This window comes from Schistocerca gregaria, chromosome 1 (genome assembly GCF_023897955.1).
Source record: "Schistocerca gregaria isolate iqSchGreg1 chromosome 1, iqSchGreg1.2, whole genome shotgun sequence".
In the NCBI taxonomy this organism is placed as follows: Eukaryota; Metazoa; Arthropoda; class Insecta; order Orthoptera; family Acrididae; genus Schistocerca; species Schistocerca gregaria.
The window spans coordinates 739,962,828-739,983,841 of NC_064920.1; the positions used below are offsets into that span (position 1 = coordinate 739,962,828).

The 21,014-nt window shown below is 36.3% G+C and overlaps 1 protein-coding gene across 17 annotated transcripts in view; it reads left to right on the top strand.

The window, feature by feature from the left end:
• Positions 1-21,014, top strand: part of LOC126267316 (longitudinals lacking protein, isoforms H/M/V-like) — a 416,839-nt gene that overhangs the window by 223,858 nt on the left and 171,967 nt on the right. Inside the window, exon 7 of one of the 17 annotated variants that reach the window (XM_049972629.1) lies at positions 7,888-8,152. The exons of the other annotated variants lie outside the window; for them this stretch is intronic. Within the exon in view, the coding sequence (XP_049828586.1) occupies positions 7,888-7,907 (20 nt within the window). The 3' untranslated portion in view covers positions 7,908-8,152. Of the gene's footprint in view, positions 1-7,887; positions 8,153-21,014 lie in introns of those variants that run through there. 17 annotated transcript variants of the gene reach the window in all.

Below are 21,014 nucleotides of genomic sequence, written 5' to 3' on the forward strand. Positions count from 1 at the left end.
TTCAACTCTGTTATATTTTCACCTCCACAATAAAACAACTTCACAAGTTTCACACAAGCATTCAACTCTCGTGAGTCAACCACATCTTGGACCATTAGAAACTAACAAATACAATTATATTATGTTTGGTTTAATAACCACTATAAAAACAGTTCTTGCTGCTCGCAAGTCCAACACCAGAAAGTCAGATATAAATGTCTTTTGTTCCATACATAATTCATTTGTTCACAACAATACAGTCATTACACTGTCAAGGAATAGTGTGTGCTTGCTCCTTGTACTGGACATGCAGCTTCTCAGGCGTGTGCTGCAAACACTTGTCCACACCGATCGGCCAACACTGTTGCCGTATTCTCCCAATACTCGTCCATCCTGCACAGACAGAACCGATGGTTAGGTACACACATCTTCATTCTTTCACCCTCATACTTAAAATATTGGGTGTTCAAGACGGTGGAAACCAAGTGTCTGTATAACTTACACCGAAATTCTCAAGGCACTACAACACACACCTGTGCCACTACATGGCACTGGTTGGACACACAATAGCAGTGCTGCATTTAGGCAGATGGACTAGGGTGTGGTGGGGTTTATTTTGGGTAGGGTGGATAGAGGGAGAAAGAGGCAGGAAGCAGGAAGAGGGTTTAGTGTGGGTGACTAGCAGCTCAGAGGGAGGCAGCCAGGCTAGATGTGTGGGAGGGAGGGTTGGTAGATGGGAGAGTTAGCCATGTGATGCATGGTCATTGGAACAGGTGGAGAATGGCACAAACTAAAGTTGTTGTGAATTGGGAGGCGTGACAAGACAGAGGGAGAGAAACTTGGGTGGAGGTGTGGAGACAATGGGTTACTGAAGATTGAGGCCAGGATGGTTATGGGACCAAAAGATGTGTTGCAAGGGTAACTCTCAATCTGCTGTGAAGATTGTAGATCATGTGCACGTACCATCCCTCCCTCCCCCATTCCCACCTGGCAACCCTGTTGCCTCAATGGGTGTGTTGTAGCTTGACAAAGGGTTACTCTGAAAGCTAGTTAATGTCCTTTATTTTTTGTGTGTGCCTATTGATGAATCATCACTTGTGCTTCTTAGTGAGTTGTCTCCTATACTCTTAAAAGTATTTATATTCTACCAGAACTTTCCTGCAAAATTAATCTGTTATTCATTTGATTCTCCCAAGATGTATGCAACTTCCTACCAAAGGAAATATTGAAGGTGATAGTATATATGTCATGATGTATCCCTGTAATGTAATCCTCTAGACCTCTATTCTGAATTTTAAAAAATTTAAAAAATGCATGCTTATCTTGACCTGTAAAATTACAACTGGTACAAAAATGTTATAAAGAGGTGGCATATTAAATACGTTGAAATAATTTGCTTTGGGTTCTGATGCTTGCGTGATCCATTATCTGTACAATAATATTTTTATTTCCAAAAGCTACCATACACTGAATTTTTTTCACAGAATATGATACTAGTTCTCAGGTGGAAATATATTTAAGGAATAAACATAGTTATGATCATGTCAGCACTTTGGTTGCAGCGTACATTGTTCTTGACTGTTTTTTAACTTAAGAATGTAACCCATTTACTTTATCTTGAATATGAATACCAAGAAAATTGATTTCAGTAGCACTATCTGTCATTCGATTAACCATGCATATTGTTGGTTCATTGCATTTTTATTCTACTACATATAGGGATATATAAAGACAGTATGCTAAGAATTTACCGTTACTCTGTTTCTAACAAATCGCATCAGCAATTACATCTGTGACCTCTTCTGCAGCAAGGGTAAGAAGAAATTTTTCACTCTGTGCTCAGTAACACTGGCATCAATTGATTATAGTACTAATTCAGAATTTCTCAAATTTCAAGGAAAGTTCTTCAAATGTGCATAAAAAATAAATCTGATATTATACTCTGTGGAAGACAGTGATATAATGTTCAAGTTTTATGACATTGTTCTGAAAGACAAGCCTGGAATTAATTGTTTTTTATATACTTCACATCAGAGATTGATTTTCTATGTAAGATGCAATACACATTTTAAGTAGATTTCTTATTTGTAACACCCCAAGCTATTTAAAGTGAACCTTGTAATCTGTTCCATTTTATTAGGTTTAAAAGTATTACTCATATATCTTTTCATTATGTTCCTGTACATTTAAAATGTAATTTATTTGTTTGAAAGTCACCGTTTTTGTAGTGTAGTGTAGGTGTTATTAACCAATGTTAGTCTTTGATAATAATGATTTTAAGAAGGGTCTCAATCATTCATGTCAAAAATTGTTTTCTGTTAATTTTTCAACGGTGGATAATATTTTTTTGTAAACAACACCTTTAAGCTGCATTCATATAACGGGTATGCATTTTTCAACATTTTTTTCTTTTCAAGTGTTTGTTATCAAATATATGCAACCTGCAGAGCACCAAGCACCAAAATTGCTTATTTCTGAACACTCTTCACAGTAAACAGCTTTGGAGCTAAGATATAGTGTTGGATACTCATCCTATTTAGGAGTGCTATTTCTGCAGTTCTTAGTTGCTATAGAAAAGGATCATTTGCTAAGGATGAATTGCAAATACACAATTTTTCTAAGCCCCAGACACCTCACTGAGCACACACTAGGTAGCACTTCATTCTATGCTGTAGGGTACGTAACTGCAAAGCAGGAAGTGTTGACGCTATTGACATATTATTATGTTTTCTAGTAGAATAAGTCAATGTTGAGAAGTGATTGAGTCTGAATGGTGCTCAGTTACTGGGATTTGCAAGATTCAACATTTGTCACTGGATTAATACATGCTCAAGTCTTGCATCAGATGCCACACGTCCTTGTTGATTACTGTAGAGGACTTTTGACAGGACTGTATTTTCAGGGTTGTTTACTACACAGAAGCAGAAAGTTACAAGGACAAATGTATGATGTAGCCTCATGCCGTGAAAACAATGCCACCATTGGGGTCTAGACCAGCGAAAGCATATATGTGACGTGTTGAGCCACAACACATGATGTAGCACTTAGGTGGACATATGTGGAGCCAAGAAATGAAAGGTAAACAATAGTTACCTGTATGCTTCATGAAGATATTGAAAGTCTATGAATTTCTCAAAGCTCCAACCTGAACCCCATCAGACATAATTGGAACAAACTAAGAAATTTGTTGCAGAGCAGATCATTTCTTCAGGAAACCTTTGTATTTCAGAATGAAGGAATGCAGTTTTTCCCTCCAGGGTATCAGAACTAGCATCAAAATGACATCCTACATGCTATTACGTATCTTTTGAATGAGCATCTATAGCTCTCTAAGGTTTTTGCTGCATAATTTATATAGCAGTGATGTACATAGTCTGGCGATGTTTTTGCAATGTGCTATGCACCCCACCGACAGCAACTGAAAGTTTATTCCTCATTGAATTTTTAATCTTTGCAATTTTTTTTATGTCTTAGGCTTCAGGAAAAATTATGTATTTGTTCACTTCATGCTCTAAAAGGTTTTGGAATGTTGTTGTTGTATGCATTGACAAGTTTTTTCTTCAGTAACACACCTCACACTTGTAAAAAAGCTGAAATGGTGTGCTGCTGTCTCAGTAACAAAGACATTGTTAATAACTTACGGTAATCAGATTTGTGAGCTATTTTCTTCCCAGTAAGCTACTGCACAGCTTCCTTTATCCTCTTTGTTTTATTTCATGACACAGTTATAGAATTATCATGTTTCTTAGTTTTTCCCATTGTATCCCACAACTCATATTTTTTAAGTAATTTAGGAAAACTGATCTGCTGTTTGTTACAGAATATAAATGAACAGAAATATTCCACTTTCTTATACCAGGGATCTTAAGCCATGAAGTAATCCATTTCTGAATATGTTTGTTCTTAGTGAAATTACATTATACCAACGACAAGACACACTCGAGTACCTTTACTGCATGTATCTACACACAGTTTTGCAAAATTTCTTCACCAGAAGAGATGAAGTAGCATTCTAGAATGAACTGCAGTTTCCAGCAGGAATAACTTGGAAGTAGATATCCTTGGTATTGCAAAGCAGCATAAATCACTTAATAAAGGCAAGTCTTCTGGTCTGAATAATATACCAATTAGGTTCCTTTCAGAGTATGCTGATACAATAGCCCAATACTTAGCAATCATTTACAATCAATCACTCAATGAGAGATCCATACCTAAAGACTGAAAAGTTTCTTGGATCACTCCAATACTCAAGGAAGGAAATCAGAGAAATCCAATGAATTGCAGACCCTTGTTACTGACATCAATTTGCAGCAGGTTTTTGGAACGTGTACTGTGTTTGAACAAAATGAATTTCCTTGAAGGTTATCGTCTCTTGACACGTAGTCAGCAAGGTTTCAGAAAATAATAGCATCTTGAAATACAACTTGCTCTTTATTTGCGTGAAGTAATGAGCTCTGTCGACATGATATGTCAGATGGATTTCATATTTCTGATTTCCAGAATGCTTTTGACACCATTCATCACTAGACGCTTCTAATCAAATTGTGTGCCTGTGGAGAATTGTTTCAGTTGTGTAACTGGATCATGATTTCCTGTTAGAAATATCATAGTACATTGTAATCGACAGAAGTCTTGAAGTAAAACTGAAGTGATATCTTGAGTCCCCAAGAAAGTATTGTAGGCCCTCTGCTCTTCCTAATCTACAAGGATGTTCAATAAGTAATGCAACACATTTTTTTCTGAAATCAGGCTGGTTTTGTTCAGCATTTCAATACTTCATATTATCTTCCCATCTCTTGGCTACAAAATCCTATTTTTCAACATAATCTCCATTCTGTGTTATGGCCTTACGCCATCTTACCGGGAGGGCACGTGTGCCCACATGGTACCGTTCTACAAGTCAGTGTCAGAGACAGCATCTTGCTGCATCAATACTCACCCCATCACTCATGTACTGCTTCCCAAGAAGTACATCCTTCATAGGATGTAACAGAAATCAGAAGCTGCAAGATACGGACTGTGGGATGAATGAGGAAGTACAGTCCAGTGGAGTTTTGTGAGCTCTTCTCAGATGTTCAGACTTGTGTGAGGCCTCTCATTATCACAGAGAAGGAGAAGTTTACCTGCTTTTTTGTGGCGACAAATACACTGTAGTTGTTTCCTCAATTTCCTGAGTCTAGCACAATACATTTCATAGTTTATTGTTGCACATTGAGGGTAAACATCAAACACAATAACCCCTTCAGAGACTCAGAAGACCATCACCATGACTTTAGCAGCTGAGGATGCAGCTTTGAAGTTTTCTTCTGAGGGGAGGTGGTATGGCATCACTCGATGGATTCCCTTTTTGTTTCCAGTTTGATGTGATGAAACATTTTCAGCAAAGAATTATCACAGTCATTGCACTTTATAGTCTTCTGTTAGGTGTTGAGGAACACAATGGGCAAACATCTTTGAGTATCCCAATAGGTGGATGACACATCCAGTTGTGCAACGAGGTGTTTGATTGTGATCCATCAGTCACCTAGAATGGGAATGTCCACACATTCCAATACTGCAGGAGTTACAGCTGTGTGTGGCTGGCTGGCATATGGAAGATCAAACAGGTTTGCACAACCTTGTTGCATTGATGAACGATGCCTCACTCGATGATTCACAATGCTTTTGTTCGTTGCCAGGTCTCCATAGACATTTGCAAGCACCTGTGAATATATGGCTGTGGCTTTCTGCCAAAACTCAATGACAGCTCTCTGATTGGAATGCACCTCTGTTACGGATGCTGTTCTGAAGGCTAAGTATAGCACTGCCACCTACTAGAACTTCATGAAATTATAGGGACTGAAGCAGGAATATTCCATGATTGACCTAGAAAAAAAAAGTGTTTCATTACTTATTAAATGCCCTCATATATAAACAGTTTAGGAGACAATGTGAGCTTCGCTTCCCTCTTAGATTGTTTGCAGTTGATATGGTCATTTACTGTGTAGTAAAAGTCATCAGAAGATAAAAACCAATTGCAAAATGATTTAGACATGGTATCTTTACGGCACAAAAAGTGACTATTGACTCTGAATAAGGAAAAGTATGAGGTCATCTACGTGAGTACCAAAATAAATCCATACAATTTCAGTTACAGAATAAATTTCACAGATTGAAATGCTGTCAATTCAACTTAATACTTAGTAATTACTACTATGAAGAACTTAAACTTAAATGATCACATAGATAATCTTGTGGGGAAGGCGAACCAGGGACTTTGTTTTATTTGCAGAACATTTAGAAGATGCAACATGTCTGTTAGAGAGACTGCTTGCACTATGCTTGTCCATCCTCTGCTACGTGATATAGGATTCTTACCAGATAGAATTGATGGAGGACATTGAAAATGCACAAAGAAGGGCTTCTCATTTTGTATTATTGTGAATAGGGAGAGAGCATCACGGATATGAAAAGCGAGGTGGGGTGGCAATCACTAAAACAAAGGCATTTTTCGTTGTGATGAGCATTTTCACAAAATTTCAGTCACCAACTTTCTCCTCTGAATTCAATCTCATCTGAATTTAAATCCCCCCCCCCCCCCCCCTCCCCACCTCCTACCTAGAGAGAAATGATTGTTTTTCTCCATGCTCTCTTAGAGAGTGGAACCGTGGAGAAATAGTCTGAAAATGCTTCAAAGAACCCTTTGCCAGACATTTAAATGTGAATTGTAGAGTACTTACAGACTCCTACAACAACATTCTTTGATACAGTTTCGTAGTTTCTTTGTCACATGAATGAAAGTCAAGGACTTGATGACTTCCTCCATGATTATAATCTGGAACTGTCATAACTGACAGTGTGATGTTCTTTTATAGTTAATAGACTGCCAAGATACATCACAATGATATCATATGGAATTCAAAGAATTTGTGAATAGGGAGAGAGCATCACGGTTATGAAAAGCGAGGTGGGGTGGAAATCACTAAAACAAAGGCATTTTTCGTTGTGGCGAGCATTTTCACAAAATTTCAATCACCAACTTTCTCCTCTGAATTCAATCTCCTCTGAATTTAACCCCCCCCCCCCCCCTCCCCACCTCCTACCTAGAGAGAAATGATTGTTTTTCTCCATGCTCTCTTAGAGAGTGGAACCGTGGAGAAATAGTCTGAAAATGCTTCAAAGAACCGTTTGCCAGACATTTAAATGTGAATTGTAGAGTACTTACATAGATGTAGATCAAATTCTATTTCAAAGCTAAACTTGAAAGTCTTTAAGAAGTTTTGTAGCAATGTGGTAATACTGAAACTGCTACGGATACTGAAACTATTTCATTTTACTTCTTATAATTCCTTTCATCAATAATATTTTTTCTTCTTTTAAGAGTGATGTGATATATGGCCATAGTCCTCTTATGTGATAAGTGGTCTTGGTACTTAGTGCTGAATTAAACAAATGTAGGTATCGTATTTACACAAACCTAATTAAAGTAAGCAACAGTGTTTTAGTTTTTGGCATCAAATTGTGGCACACTTGTTGTTTGTTTCAGTGCTATTTGAGAAGTTGTTTGTTGAAGTATTATGTTTTATTAAAAACTAGCATAAAACTCTCACCATACAACCACTGATTTTGCAGAATTTGTTCACTCCCCAATGCAACTATCAGGATGTTTTCTTCACTTACATTGAGATATGTAGCCTCTTAAATAATGTGGAACACAGACTCCTACAACAACATGTGGGGAATGTGCAACAGAAGACAGTGTTTCTGAATGCAATTATTTTTTTTTTTCCAGATGAATTACATAAACAGAGAATTATTGCTCGTTAACCTAATATTCTTCTGCTGATTTTTCCTGGAATATTCTTTTTTATTTCTAAAGTCATCATGGATCAAATATAGGGAACTAGTGATTATGTACTACTTTTATAGAAACCAGACTGCACTTCTAAAAATCATGAGACATGAAAGGAAGGCAGTAATAACGTTGCAGAAGAAGCTGAGTAGTGCAGTCGCCGTAGTGTAGTGGTTATGGTACTAGATTGTTGCATGGAGGGTCGTGAGCTCAAAACCTACCTGAAATGAAAAATTTTAATTTCTATATTCGGTTTGAGTACATTCTAGAAGTATCCACAAATGCCAAGAATCATTGTACTAGAACGTTTTGTAGCTGTATATATACCATATGTGTTCTGGCCGGAGGCAGTTCACTCCGCACTCTTGTATATGCAAGTGCTGAATAAACCTTCATTAAGTGAAGTTAGTGTTTGTCATTCATCTACTTACACCTTCCTCTACATGACATTATTCTGGTGGAGGCGCTGGGTATCGGGACTTGTGATACCGCACATTATCAATGACACAGTGGCTCCCATCAGGCCATGACAGAGCCACTGTTTACTTAGTGAGAAACCCAAGTTCGAGCCATATTCAACAGATCACAATCTATCAGAGACAGGAGAAGAAGAGGACGCCACGGTGACAGCAACTGTGTGCCACCACATGACACATCCTTCCAGGTTCTCTGTTGACGATGGCCAAGATCCATGCAAGTGGCTGAAGGTATATGGGCATATAGCTAAATTTAACAAATGGGGTGACATCTTGTGTTTGGCTAATGTATTTTTCTACTTGGAGGGCACTGCTAAGCAATGGTATTAGAACAATGAGAAGTTCACAAGCTGGGAAGTATTCCAGGCAGAACTGCACATGTATTTTGGTGGCACACAACGACAGAAGTGCAAGGTTGAAGATAAATTATAGTGCAGGGCACAGCGTCCAGGAGAAACAACAGCATCCTACATTCAAGACGTCTTGGAGCTATGTAAAATAGTGGACCCTTGAATAATAAAAAAAAGAAAGAAAAAATGAAGCCTGTACTCATATTTTTTGTTAACAGTAAGTGGATCACCTTCACACCCATATCCCTCCTCCCTGCATGGTGACCGTTCGAACAGATTTACATTCGCCTCTGCATTGGTAAGTATCTGGAAAGAATTACTCTGAAAATGTAATAAAACTAGCAGTTTATTTCACCTTTCTTTTTACCCATTTGTAACTTTGAGAGAGGCATTATGTTTGGCGAATTTTTGAGTAAAACCTACATTTCTCTTGTTGCCATGTTAAAATGTGTTTATTTTGCCAAAACACAGTGGAGTTTACACAGTGTCACCTCACTAACATGTTATGCAGATATAGTTGTGAGAGAATTCTGAAACTGGGAAAAGCAAGGTCAATAGCTTACAAAAATACACAGCCTCAGGAAAAAAAAAGTGCAATGTCTTCACTTATGCTGTTCCAGGACCTACAGCATTTCTTATTTCAGCAGCTATTGATGACCCATAAATATTACATTATGACATCAAAAAAAGTCTGTAGTTAGGGGAACAACACGGTAGATAATGAAGTTTTGCGTAATAACCATATTGCAAACTACTCTACTTTCTGTGTGCTGTCATTTGTCAAAATCACATTTCAGTATCTCAAACCATTTATGAAATATGAGTAATTTTGTGGATATTTCATTCTGGCTTTATCACTGGTGTGTGAGGAGAATATATCGCAACAACAAGGAAAGTAAAGAACCCTTCTTGGTCAGAATGTTATGAATCACCTTTTTTCCCAGTGGTCTGTAGATGATCTTACATTGTTGCAGTTAATAATAAAGTGTTGGATTCAATGCCACAGAGGACATGCGGAAGTAATATTGAGTGTAATTGCCCACTCACTTGGAAAAAAACATGTTTGGAAGCTTTGTTTAGTGCAAGGTGGCTGTATAGACTGTATATATAAAGAAAAACTTCAGAGAACTCTCTCATTAATAACAAGATTTGCGTGCAAGTAAAGAAAATATTGCAGCTGGCAGATAGAGCCAACTGGAAATAACTCCACAACTCTATGAAAAGGGGAGCATATGTCTACAAGATTTGGCATAAAGTTAAATGTCTTTGTCAAAATATCTCTCTTCAACTGTAGAATGTTGAAAGATACATGTACTTCTTCCTTACACCATTTTCAGTGGAGAAGCTCCAGAAAGTTGTAAAAGCAAGTTCTAACACAATGCCAGTGGTTAACATTGTCCAGTGTTTAGTGTTCAATAAATCACCAGATTCTACTTCACACATCTTGAAACAAAATTTTAGTAGTATGTCATACAAATAGGGGTAACAAAAAATTGGAAAACTCAAGTTATTCTCCCTTTATCAAAACTAGAGAAAGATCTTTTCCAAACACACTGCATAAACTCCAGTTGCACCCCCATCTTGCACTGGAAAGAGCCCAGACAGATGAATTACGCCAAGACTGACATGGTGTTTGGTATCCTAAATTTGATTGCAGATCAAAATATTGAAGTAGGAAAGGTGTAGAAACCACTGGTAATTTAGTCACGTTAAGCCTGGTTATGACTTCTACCTCCCAATATAAACAAGTAATACAAGCTATCACTCTTTACATTACAGACACTGATGAAGTGTACATTTGGTTGGAAATTTCGAAGGACATTTAAACCCTCAGAAATTTATTTGAAGCATACACTGTTTTAAAGCAGAAAGAAAAGTCTTTCTCAATTACTAAGTAAATCTATTGGTTGCTGCTCAGTCACAGAGAGACTGCATCAAGGGATTTTACTGAACCCCTGTAGTTTGTGTAATTCACACATCTGGCCTTCAGCTAATACTACCCTTGTGGTATGGGTCTCAGCCCTGAATGATTTGCGAATTTAACTCTCAGCACCCACTCCAATTTGATGTCCCATATCAGTAATGTTATAGATGTTTTCAACTAATACTTAATGTCATGTGACCTGCCTCCCCCCTTTTTTCCCATGGGAGTGAATTTTAACTGTTATCAGCAGAGTGGACAGCATTATCTGCAATAACAAAGGAATAACTGCTAGAAACTGCACTGATAATTAATTATAATTAAAGTACTATAAACTACATCTGCTTACTCAGGCTAAATTTGATATAATAAAATTGTCAGTAAAGCCTATACTTTGAAGAAAACCGTTATTATATTATTTATATTAAGTGTCGTGGTTTACCTACCTTCACCTGCTATCTTAGTACCCATATAACCACATTGATCTGTTTATAATGAAATTTCTCACATGTTCATAACTTACAGTTGTCTCCAGTTTTACTGAATCCATACTGTACTTTACAAGGCACCTTACATAGTGTGGTGGGAGTATCTTGTGAATGTTTGTCACTTCCCCGTTTTCCTGTTCCAGTTATGAGTGGTTCACAGGAAGAACGATTGCTGGAAAAACTTAATGTGGGCTAAGGTCTCTTTAAATTTATCTTCACGGTCTTTTTGCGAGATATATGTAGAAGGAATCAGTGTATTGGTTCACTCTTGTAGAAATGTAAACTCACAAAACTAACAGTAAACCACATTGTGATGCAGAATGTTTCTTGCAGTGTCTGCCACTGGAATTGTTTCAGTATTTCCATAATGCTTTCATGCATATTAAATAAACCAGTAACGAAATGCATGGCTCTACTTTTGACCTTCTCTATTTCTTCAATCAATCCCATGTGGCACGAATCCCAGACTGATGGGCAATATGCAAGTATTGATTGAACAAGGGTTTTGTAAACTTTATCATGTTTGTGTGTACTACAGTTACATTTGTTTATCTTGGAGATGAACTGCCACTCGCTCCACCGAACATTGATTCCCTGCAGGTCTTCCTTCACTGCAATTTTCTTGTGTTGCTGTTTCTCATTATACAACAGCAACATCCACGAAAAGCCTCATGGAATCTCTGTTGTTATCCACTAGCTCATTTAAATATGCTTCGAAAAGCAATGGTTCTTAGGGCATGCCCAAAGTTACTTTTACATCTGAAGATTTCTCTCACTTGAGAATGATATGCTGGTTTCTCTTTACTAGAAACTGTTCAGTCCAATCACATAGCTGGTCTGATAATCCAAGGGCTCATCTTGGGAGCTAGTATGGAGTCATAGTGATTGCCTTTTTGAAGTCAAGGAATACAGCATTAACCTGGGTGTCAGTTTCTGCTACTTTCTTGTCTCATGGACAAACAGAGGGAGCTGGGTTTCACAAGATTGTTGTTTGTGGAACCCAGGTTGATTCCTGACAAGAAGATTTTCGATTTCCAGATATGTTATAATATGTGAGCATAAAACATGTTCCATAATCCTACAACATATTACCACCAGGGATTTGGTGCCTATGGTTTTATGAGCCTGTTTGATGACACTCCTTTAAACCAGAAACTGATGGTACAATGCTGGTAGAAGAGGAACAATTTCTTTTGCATACTCTATGTAGAATTATATTGGTATCCCATCAGGTATAGTGGCCTTTTCTCTGTTGAGTAATTTCAGTTGCTTTTCTATTTAATAGTCACTTATTTTAGTAAATGTCATTTTGACGTTCCTGCAATAATTTAGAGGAGAAACTACAATGTGATCTTGCTCAGTGAAAGAGTTTTGGAAAAAGATATTTAGTATTTTGGCCTAATCTGTGTCATCCTTCATTTTGATGCCATTATGGTCACAGTTTGTCGTGACAGATGACATCAACTCCTCAGGATTTTCTGTCAATTGCATTGATAGAATTTTGCTTTTGAGTTCATTGAAATCTACTTGCATGGATCTCCTTATGCTAATTTTTGCTTTTTTCAGTTTTGTTTGTTTGTGAGGCTTTGGCTCTGTTTAAATTTGCAGTGAAGCTCTCTTTGCTTTTGTAGCAACTTTCTAACATGGCTATCAAACCATGGCGGGTCTTATCCATCATCACAATGTGACTAGGCACATCCCTCTCTAAAGCATATTGTACAATACTTCTGGACTTTGCCAGTTGGTACACAATATTGTGAGAGCTGGAGATATGATTTCCTTGTTGACTGCTAATATAATCTGAAACCTTTTGTGCGTGACTTGCTAAGCAGAAAGATATTCCTACATTTATTTTTATTCCTACTTCCTTACTTGAGTCTAGATAATCAGTTAATTGCTAGGAATGGCTTGTGAGGCATGATTTTAGTTTTTTTTGAATTTACAAGAATTTTTAATATCTTGCTTTAGTCTGATGCTACTCAGTTGTGGACCTCTGAGTCAGAGTGTAGAACACTACTTTATGAGTCAGAGGACAGAACACCACTTTAAAACCTAGATGAGGAAGGGGAGTGTGTGTATTATTTTTATGTTGTCTGTTGCTGTTCACCACACTCAAGAGCCACGAGAAAGAAATATGGGTCCTTTTAAGGACTTCATTAGTTCTAGTTAGCCCGTGATAATTTCAAAAATTGGCATAGTAGCAGTAATAAGCTATGGGAGTGAACTAGCTGTTAGCAGGGAGGCTTGCCTTTGCAGGAAATTATGTACATCTGCTTACTGAAGAACAAAATTCTTTTATTAGCACAAAATTTTTCTGATCAGTAGGGTTTACTTGTAGGAGAAATTAGAAGATTTTTATTGAATTGTACTATGATTTTTGAAGAAGTATGAGTTCACTGCTACTGCTAATTAATAAAGCAGGGAAAGTATTGGTGAAACAAAAGAAAAAGTTTACTCTTTGGCAATAAAAATATGCATCTGGCCACCTCACACTTAATCCTACCCCCTATTAGTTTACATTTGAGTGGGAATATTGAGAAACTCCACATATCCGCTCTCGACAAAATTGAGTTATCTATGATTTTGTACTTTAAACATGTAACCCAATCATGGTATAGAGCAATTCCATATGTTTTGGCGGTTTTTGTATTGTTATGCAGCCATTGTGTAACCTTAACTAAAAGGAAACCCCAAAATTACAAAAGATACGGGTTTCTGGAAATTTTAAGTTGTCAGCTCTGTTTAAAACAGAGAGAATAGCCGATATTGCCTCTTACTGTTTGGTAGTTGATTTATTTTGTTATTGAAGGTAAAAAAAAGAATGCAGTAGAGTTTCAAAAACATAGCCACCAAATGGGAAAGGGTGAAAAATGAAGCATATACAAATTGGAAAGGAATAGATTTCAATCAAAACATCATGGATATGACTGCAAGTGAGTTCTAACCTGAAAGTTAGTATTGCTTCAAAATTAAGGTCTAATTACACAATGAACATAATAATCTAGAACATGAAATTCAATTGAATACATAACTCTGGTTCCAGTTGTCAGATGAAATGTGTGACAACCAAGGTAGGGCAGCAAGATATGCACATGTGAAGAGCTTGGTGTAAAATTCAGAAGTCCATCTCTGAATGATGATGCCAAAAGGGTGGCAATAGCTGAGGTAATAGTGTACAAGAGGCACGCTGATAAATTCTTCAAGAAATTGCTTACTGTTAAAATGAAAACTGAAACTGATTCTATAATTGTAGGCATCACATTTGATTTTATGCAGAACTTGCAATTGCCTCAGGTACGAATACAAGATACATTTTACTGCCTGCCAAAGTGTTTTTGGTGTCAGCAGTAACCGAATAAGGCACCTGAGCAATCTGTTGAAAGAAGGTAAATCTCTGCAAGATAAGAGGGGGATATGTCATCCTAGAAATGCAAAACCAGTGGCTTTAATAGTGCAAATAAAAAATCACATTAATTCGTTTCCACTCAGGAAAGCATGTTATACCAATGAAGAACACAATTATCTTGACCTTAGATTTAACATGAAGATTATACGGCAGATGCTCAAAAACATTAAACTGGATATTCAAGTTGACCATCAGTTTAATTCGAAAAATTTCTGTGGGCATTTTAATTTAAAATTTGTGCAACCCACAAGTGGATACATGTTGCACATGTGAAGAGCTTGGTGTAAAATTCAGAAGTCCATCTCTGGATGATGATGCCAAAAGGGTGGCAATAGCTGAGGTAATAGTGTACAAGAGGCACGCTGATAAATTCTTCAAGAAATTGCCTACTGTTAAAATGAAAACTGAAACTGATTCTATAATTGTAGGCATCACATTTGATTTTATGCAGAACTTGCAATTGCCTCAGGTACCAATACAAGATACATTTTACTTGTGTCAGCTTTCAATAAATATTCTAATATACATAACTTAAAGAATGTGGGAGCCAGGTTTTATCTCTATCATGAAGGAATAGCACAAAAAATCCCCGATGAAGTCTGTTCATTTCTTTTTTATTATGTAAATGTAAATGTTGGACAACATGTTAATACTTTTCTTGTTCTCCAACTCTTGTGGATACCAAATTAAAAATCATACAGTGATGAGATTTTGTTTATTGCTTATGGGCAGGTAAGATTTCAGTTCATCATCCATTATTTTCCAATAAGAGGCCTACCTTCCTTGTGACAGATTTCAGCATGGTGAAAAAGAAAATTACAAAGATGGAAAGAATATATCTGCAGAAAGAATACACAGAATTAATAATAGAATCAAGCACAAAGAAGTGAAAATACCAAAAACAGAAGAGGTGCTAAGTTTTAAGAAATTGTGGCCAAAGTTGTACCAAAAGAACGCTATTTCCATTGAAACGTTACAAAGGGCTACACATAGAAATAACAAACAGCACTTTCATGTAACATAAGTAATGCAGTTCTGCTATGCACATGAAACACTTGGTGCTGTTAAAGTTAGGCCATTCATTATTGGGACAGAAGAACACATATTTCAACTGGCTGATCGAACTGTAATTCCACTTAGCCCTGTAAGTGAGGCTTATCAATTTTGTGTGCCCATAAATGAGAAGAAAATGCATGACCTAAGGTGATTTCTACCATTCTCACCAAAAGAAGAAATCAGCAACTTCTGTTCTGACATATACAATTGGCCAACATGTGCCAAAGAATGAATCATGTATGGAGTATAATGCCAAAGAGAATGGAAAACCGCCATAATTTGTTTGATTTTTGAATATATTAGCAATAAAATATGAGTTAGGCATTGAGTTACGTGTGTTTATTACAAAATATTAAGAAAGCCCACATGTTCACTAAATAAATTTTAACATAACATCAAAAAAATATATTAGGATTGCCTGTAGATTATTAGCATTCATCTCTATAGATTCATTTTGACAAAAAACTAGAAGAAAAACTGAATTTTCGCAAAATGTCAAAGCCTGAAATGTTTTTTGTATCTCGTGAAAAGTTTATTTATTTATTTCGGATATGTGGAATTTCTCAATATTGACATTCATTAGTATGCTTCCAACAAAGGAAAATTAATGATGGATTTACTGTAGCATTTTGAATTAAGTAGAAACTACTCTTCATGCTAAACATGTGCGACTGGTTCACAATGTACTACTGTTGTATGATGATGTAGTGATCCAAATTGCTGCAATGACATTCTTTACGAAAGGAAGCTGCTGAAGAATCTTGGATATCCTTTCTCATATTGTTGATTAATCATGCTGTAATTTTCATTTGTTTCAACTGTTCAGATGTAAATTGGGAATATCGCAGTTTAGGGACAGTGCTACAGTGGAATTCACTTGCAATCTACTTTCTTCAGGGTGGGATGTTACAAAATGACATTTTAATGAAAAAATGTTTTTAAGGGCAAATAAAAAAAATAATAATTTTATGAGCAGTTTTTTTAAAGTAAGGCTTAGATTAAATCCATATGTATCATATGTATTTCCCCACGCACTTTCTGTTGCTGCTGTGGTATATACATAGTGGTCATATGTTTGCTTAAAGCCTAAGCCACAGAATACATAGGTTGCTAATGCATGCACAGATGCAGAAGTCCTAGTGTGGTCAAGATGGGTGTCAGAAGAGAGTTTAGCAATAAAACTATTGAATAAACAGAACTTCAGATAGATTCTAGGTACTGAGAATGCAGATGGGCTCTTGTAGGGTGAACTGCGAGGGTGTCCATCTGTCTCAATGATAGCTGGAATAGGGGAATAGGAAAATGGAGAGAAGGTAATTCACATGAGCTGGTAGCCGAAGAGCTGGAGTACACGAGAAACAGATTCAGATGGCACAAAGCAGTCTGCTCTGTTGCAAAGCTAGATCACAGAAGTGTGACCAGAATGTGCTGTGTCCTTGAAGATGCCCTCAGCAACTACCATGTGACTCCTTTCTTGCACCTCCTAATGACTGTCTACAGGTACATGGGGTTGATTTTGTCAGCAAAGTACTGGAAAGTGTGGCATCAAGCTGATGCCTCAGTTCCACTAGGCACATAGATACTATGGGAACTCACACTGCCAACTTGATTGAAAGCCGTACAAAAAAAATCAGAATAAAATTTTGTATAAAAACCCTAAACTGTTCCGAGACTGTCGGACATCCTGTACGTACATTTCCTTAGGCCACAAGTTTCTAATTGTGTTGTTTTTCTGTCAAGGATTTGCTAAGCACACTTACAATTTTAAACTATTTACTGCTTGAACCTAATGAAATAATTGACTCATTAGTGGTTTACCACATATATCTCTGCATCATCTCATCTATTTGAATATCACTGACTCAGTTGACAAGCAATATTCCTAAAATAAAATTTTTACTTTCATTTATTCAAAAGTTAAATTATGCTTAGCTATTACAAGTGCAAGTGCAAAGCACTTACACCAGTGCTCTGATGTGTGTTTTTTAACATACTTCAGAACATTGCAGTTGTACTGAGAAACTCAAAAGGTTTTCATCTGTTGTATGTTTTCAACCTCTCTTTGAGTGCACAGTAGCTGGCAATAAAATAGAGACAATCATGTAGAAATTTTATGTCACGCTTGAATTTCACTCAAATGAGTACTAACAACATTTCAAATCAATAGGTTACAAATGTGTACCAAATTCAAATTTTATTTGATGGTTGTACACACAGTTTACAGCCACAGAGTGCCACTGCAAAGGGAATTGAAAGGGTCAGTGGATAGTGACTGAAGGAGCAATAGAATACAGCCAGTAGAATTCTCACATAACTTACAGAAATCAACAGATAGATCAAGCAAAGAGCTGAGCATTTCAGAACCACATGTTTTGAAGGCCTTATGGAAACTTTGAAGCAGAAATTTTAATGCTTGGTACTGTTGCAAGATCTGACACTGAAGGACAAAGTGGAGCAGGATATGGAAGAGGGTACTTTGGATACTTTTCATGATTTGTGATGTTGTTTTTGTGAAGTCCTGTTGGGTATATATAGAGAACCAGGATTTGAGAAAAGTTTTGTCTCGTCCATATACATCACAAAGGGCCCACCAGAATAAAACGAGAAAGGTTAGAAGGCATAGTGACTATCAGTTTTCACTTTCCGTATGAATGAAATAGGAAAGAAAGTAATTAATATTGGTATGGAGTCCTTTGTACTTTGACATGTATGCTGGCTTGCAGAGTATATATGAACAAATTACTGCAGAAATGCAACATTTCCATATTTCCTAGTTGTGCAGTAGAGACAAAAAACTGAATAAAAGCAATTTAATGCTGTTTATCTCCTGACACTTACTTCTTACTCTTGATGTAGGTGTACATGCTTATTACATACATGTAAAAGTCAAGTAAGACACAAGGGGAAAGAGAGGAATGAATTTGTTTCTGTTGTACATGTTCCATTTCTACAGTAAACTGGATTTTCAAATTAATTGTAGGGCTAAGAGACTTGTTTTAAAACGAAATTTTACATATAAATGTCTTTTATTGAAATAACCTTTGTATGTTACATATTTCTGAATAATATTTGATTTTGTGCATGGTTGCATGCCTCAGTTATATTAATCTAAATCACAAGATGTCATTGTCATCAGCCATGATGTGACTGAATTCCAAAACTACATCTTGTCCTGAGGGGTATAGACCAAAATTTATTGATTTCATCAATTTTGTTGTTATGTGTAGGTTGTGCAGATAGACTAATATACACAATAATTCCAACATCACTAGAATCTTCTTTTGAAATAAGTTCAGTTTTAAAAAGAACTATTTTATACACTCATCATTTTATAATTTAGAAACAAATCAGTTGGGCTGTCATTCATTTATAAACTACTTTATTTCATTATGTTTATTTAATTTTTTATTGTTGTTGAATATAATTTGCTCATCACATTGCTTTACATTGTGATGCAGGAAGAAGATCCTTATCATAAATAATGTGTTTTTGTGTTCATTCCTGCTAATAAAGCACTTCTATCTCTTTATGTTTTCGATGCTCATGATTGAAAATGTTTGTAATATGAATGGAAAATTGTCTGCTTGAAGTGGCAGCAGGCAGAAACCTTTAGAAAGACATATTATTATAAGTTTGGAGACATCTGGAACCAGCTGCTGCTTATTCTGGCAAAAGGGATGAAAGAATTTACTTGGAATTGGGTGATAAGTCTTAAGCATACAGGAAAAGTCATGAAGAACCTGGGTTGAGGGAGACTTGAGAGACAGGATCAGTATACTGTTGGCTCAGGAGTAGGTTAGAAAACTTATAAATGGCAAAGAATGCAACTGTAAAGCTAGAGATGGAAGTAAAAATTGAATAAATAAGTTAAAATCTTGGGAAAACTGGATTTAGGAAAATTGTAGAGCAGTACAGATGTATAGTTACCTATTTTACATAATATTCTGATCGCTCACTTTTTTTGAAGAAATGCTTTGTTACACATATCTGCATAGGTCCTGAAGATAATTTTGCAGAATGACAGACAGTTTTGGATGTGAGACTTGTGTCAGAATCATTGTCGATAAAAACAAAGTATCTGTGCTTGAGAACATTTATTGCAATGCAATACACATGTAACTGGACCTGGGTTGCAGGAGTGGAAAAAATTGTGGTGCTGCTGATACACTTGTACTTACCTTAGGATAACAGCATGCTCCCAAAACACTTGTCATTTTTTTATGTTGGTCCAACTTAAGAACAATTATTTGAAAGGAAAATAAAAATTCCATGCTAATACAAACTTCAAGGATGATGGTAGGGACATAATATAATATTTATCTATTCATTTTTATTCATTTGGACATCTGTGCCAGTGACAATATCATAATATACACTAACTTGTAATAATAAAATAGAAGAATACAAAGTTCTAGAATGAAAATAACATGAAAAAGTGCTGTTCATGAAATGATGACGACGATGATGATAATAATAATAATTATAGTAATAATAATATTATTATTAATAATAACAGCTTTCATACTTATATGTAAAACATTCTCTGTTTTCTCAACGTGTCAATTCGGGATAAAATCTCTTGCTTTCGACAATAGCCTCTGTTGTCGTCATCAGGAGCAACTGACTGTCTCCAAAGCTTTCATACTTCATATTTTAGTGACTTACAATTGTAAAGACATGTACACAACACTGAAGTGCTTATAGATGAAAGTGAAACAATTTTGAAGACAGCGTTGGGGAAAATATGGACCAGTGACCTGGACCTTGCTGAGGGAGGCATTAGAGATTTGCTTTTTGCATCAAATGTGGCTCATCCCCAGGACAAGTAGGAGGCAGAAAAAATTGGTACTGAGAAATGCAGAAGAGGAACATACTGTAGTGATAATAATTGAACGTCGAATAGAAAGAAGATCTAAACAGAGAAGGCCAAGAATAGTGTTCTTAGAGGCTGTGACACCCATATTGGCAAATAAGATGAGTAGCTAAAGTAAGATTGTTGTTACACTGCATTTTGGCTATCAGTTTTGTGATTGAGGAAAGAAGGGTGGAGAACAAGATACTCTTCTATTTAATTCATTTCAGTGAATTTCATATAGATAATATGACCTTCAACTCTTGTAGAAGCCCATTGAAAATTTGTGTTGCAGAAAGCTAATTGTTTTGGACTTTTTTAATGGGCTTTCTTGCAACATAAGATCATTACCCTGTACAGTGTTCACTGAATAGATTATGCTATTCATTTTGAACAAGTTTGTGTTGTCAGCCATAAATCCTGTAAGTGTGTAGATGTACTGCAATGCATATGTAAGAATCCCAGCAAAAGCTACATCAGCTTTGTGACCTTTTTTTCCATAATGTATCAACTAGGTGACTCAATTACGGAGGAAAAAATTTCTTTTCACTCAAACGGTGTTCCCTGAGATATTTGGCCATTTAACACCAAGGAGTGAAAATATATGAACCAAACTGTCACTGATTGTGAGAAAAATTGTAATTGTACTGGTTGC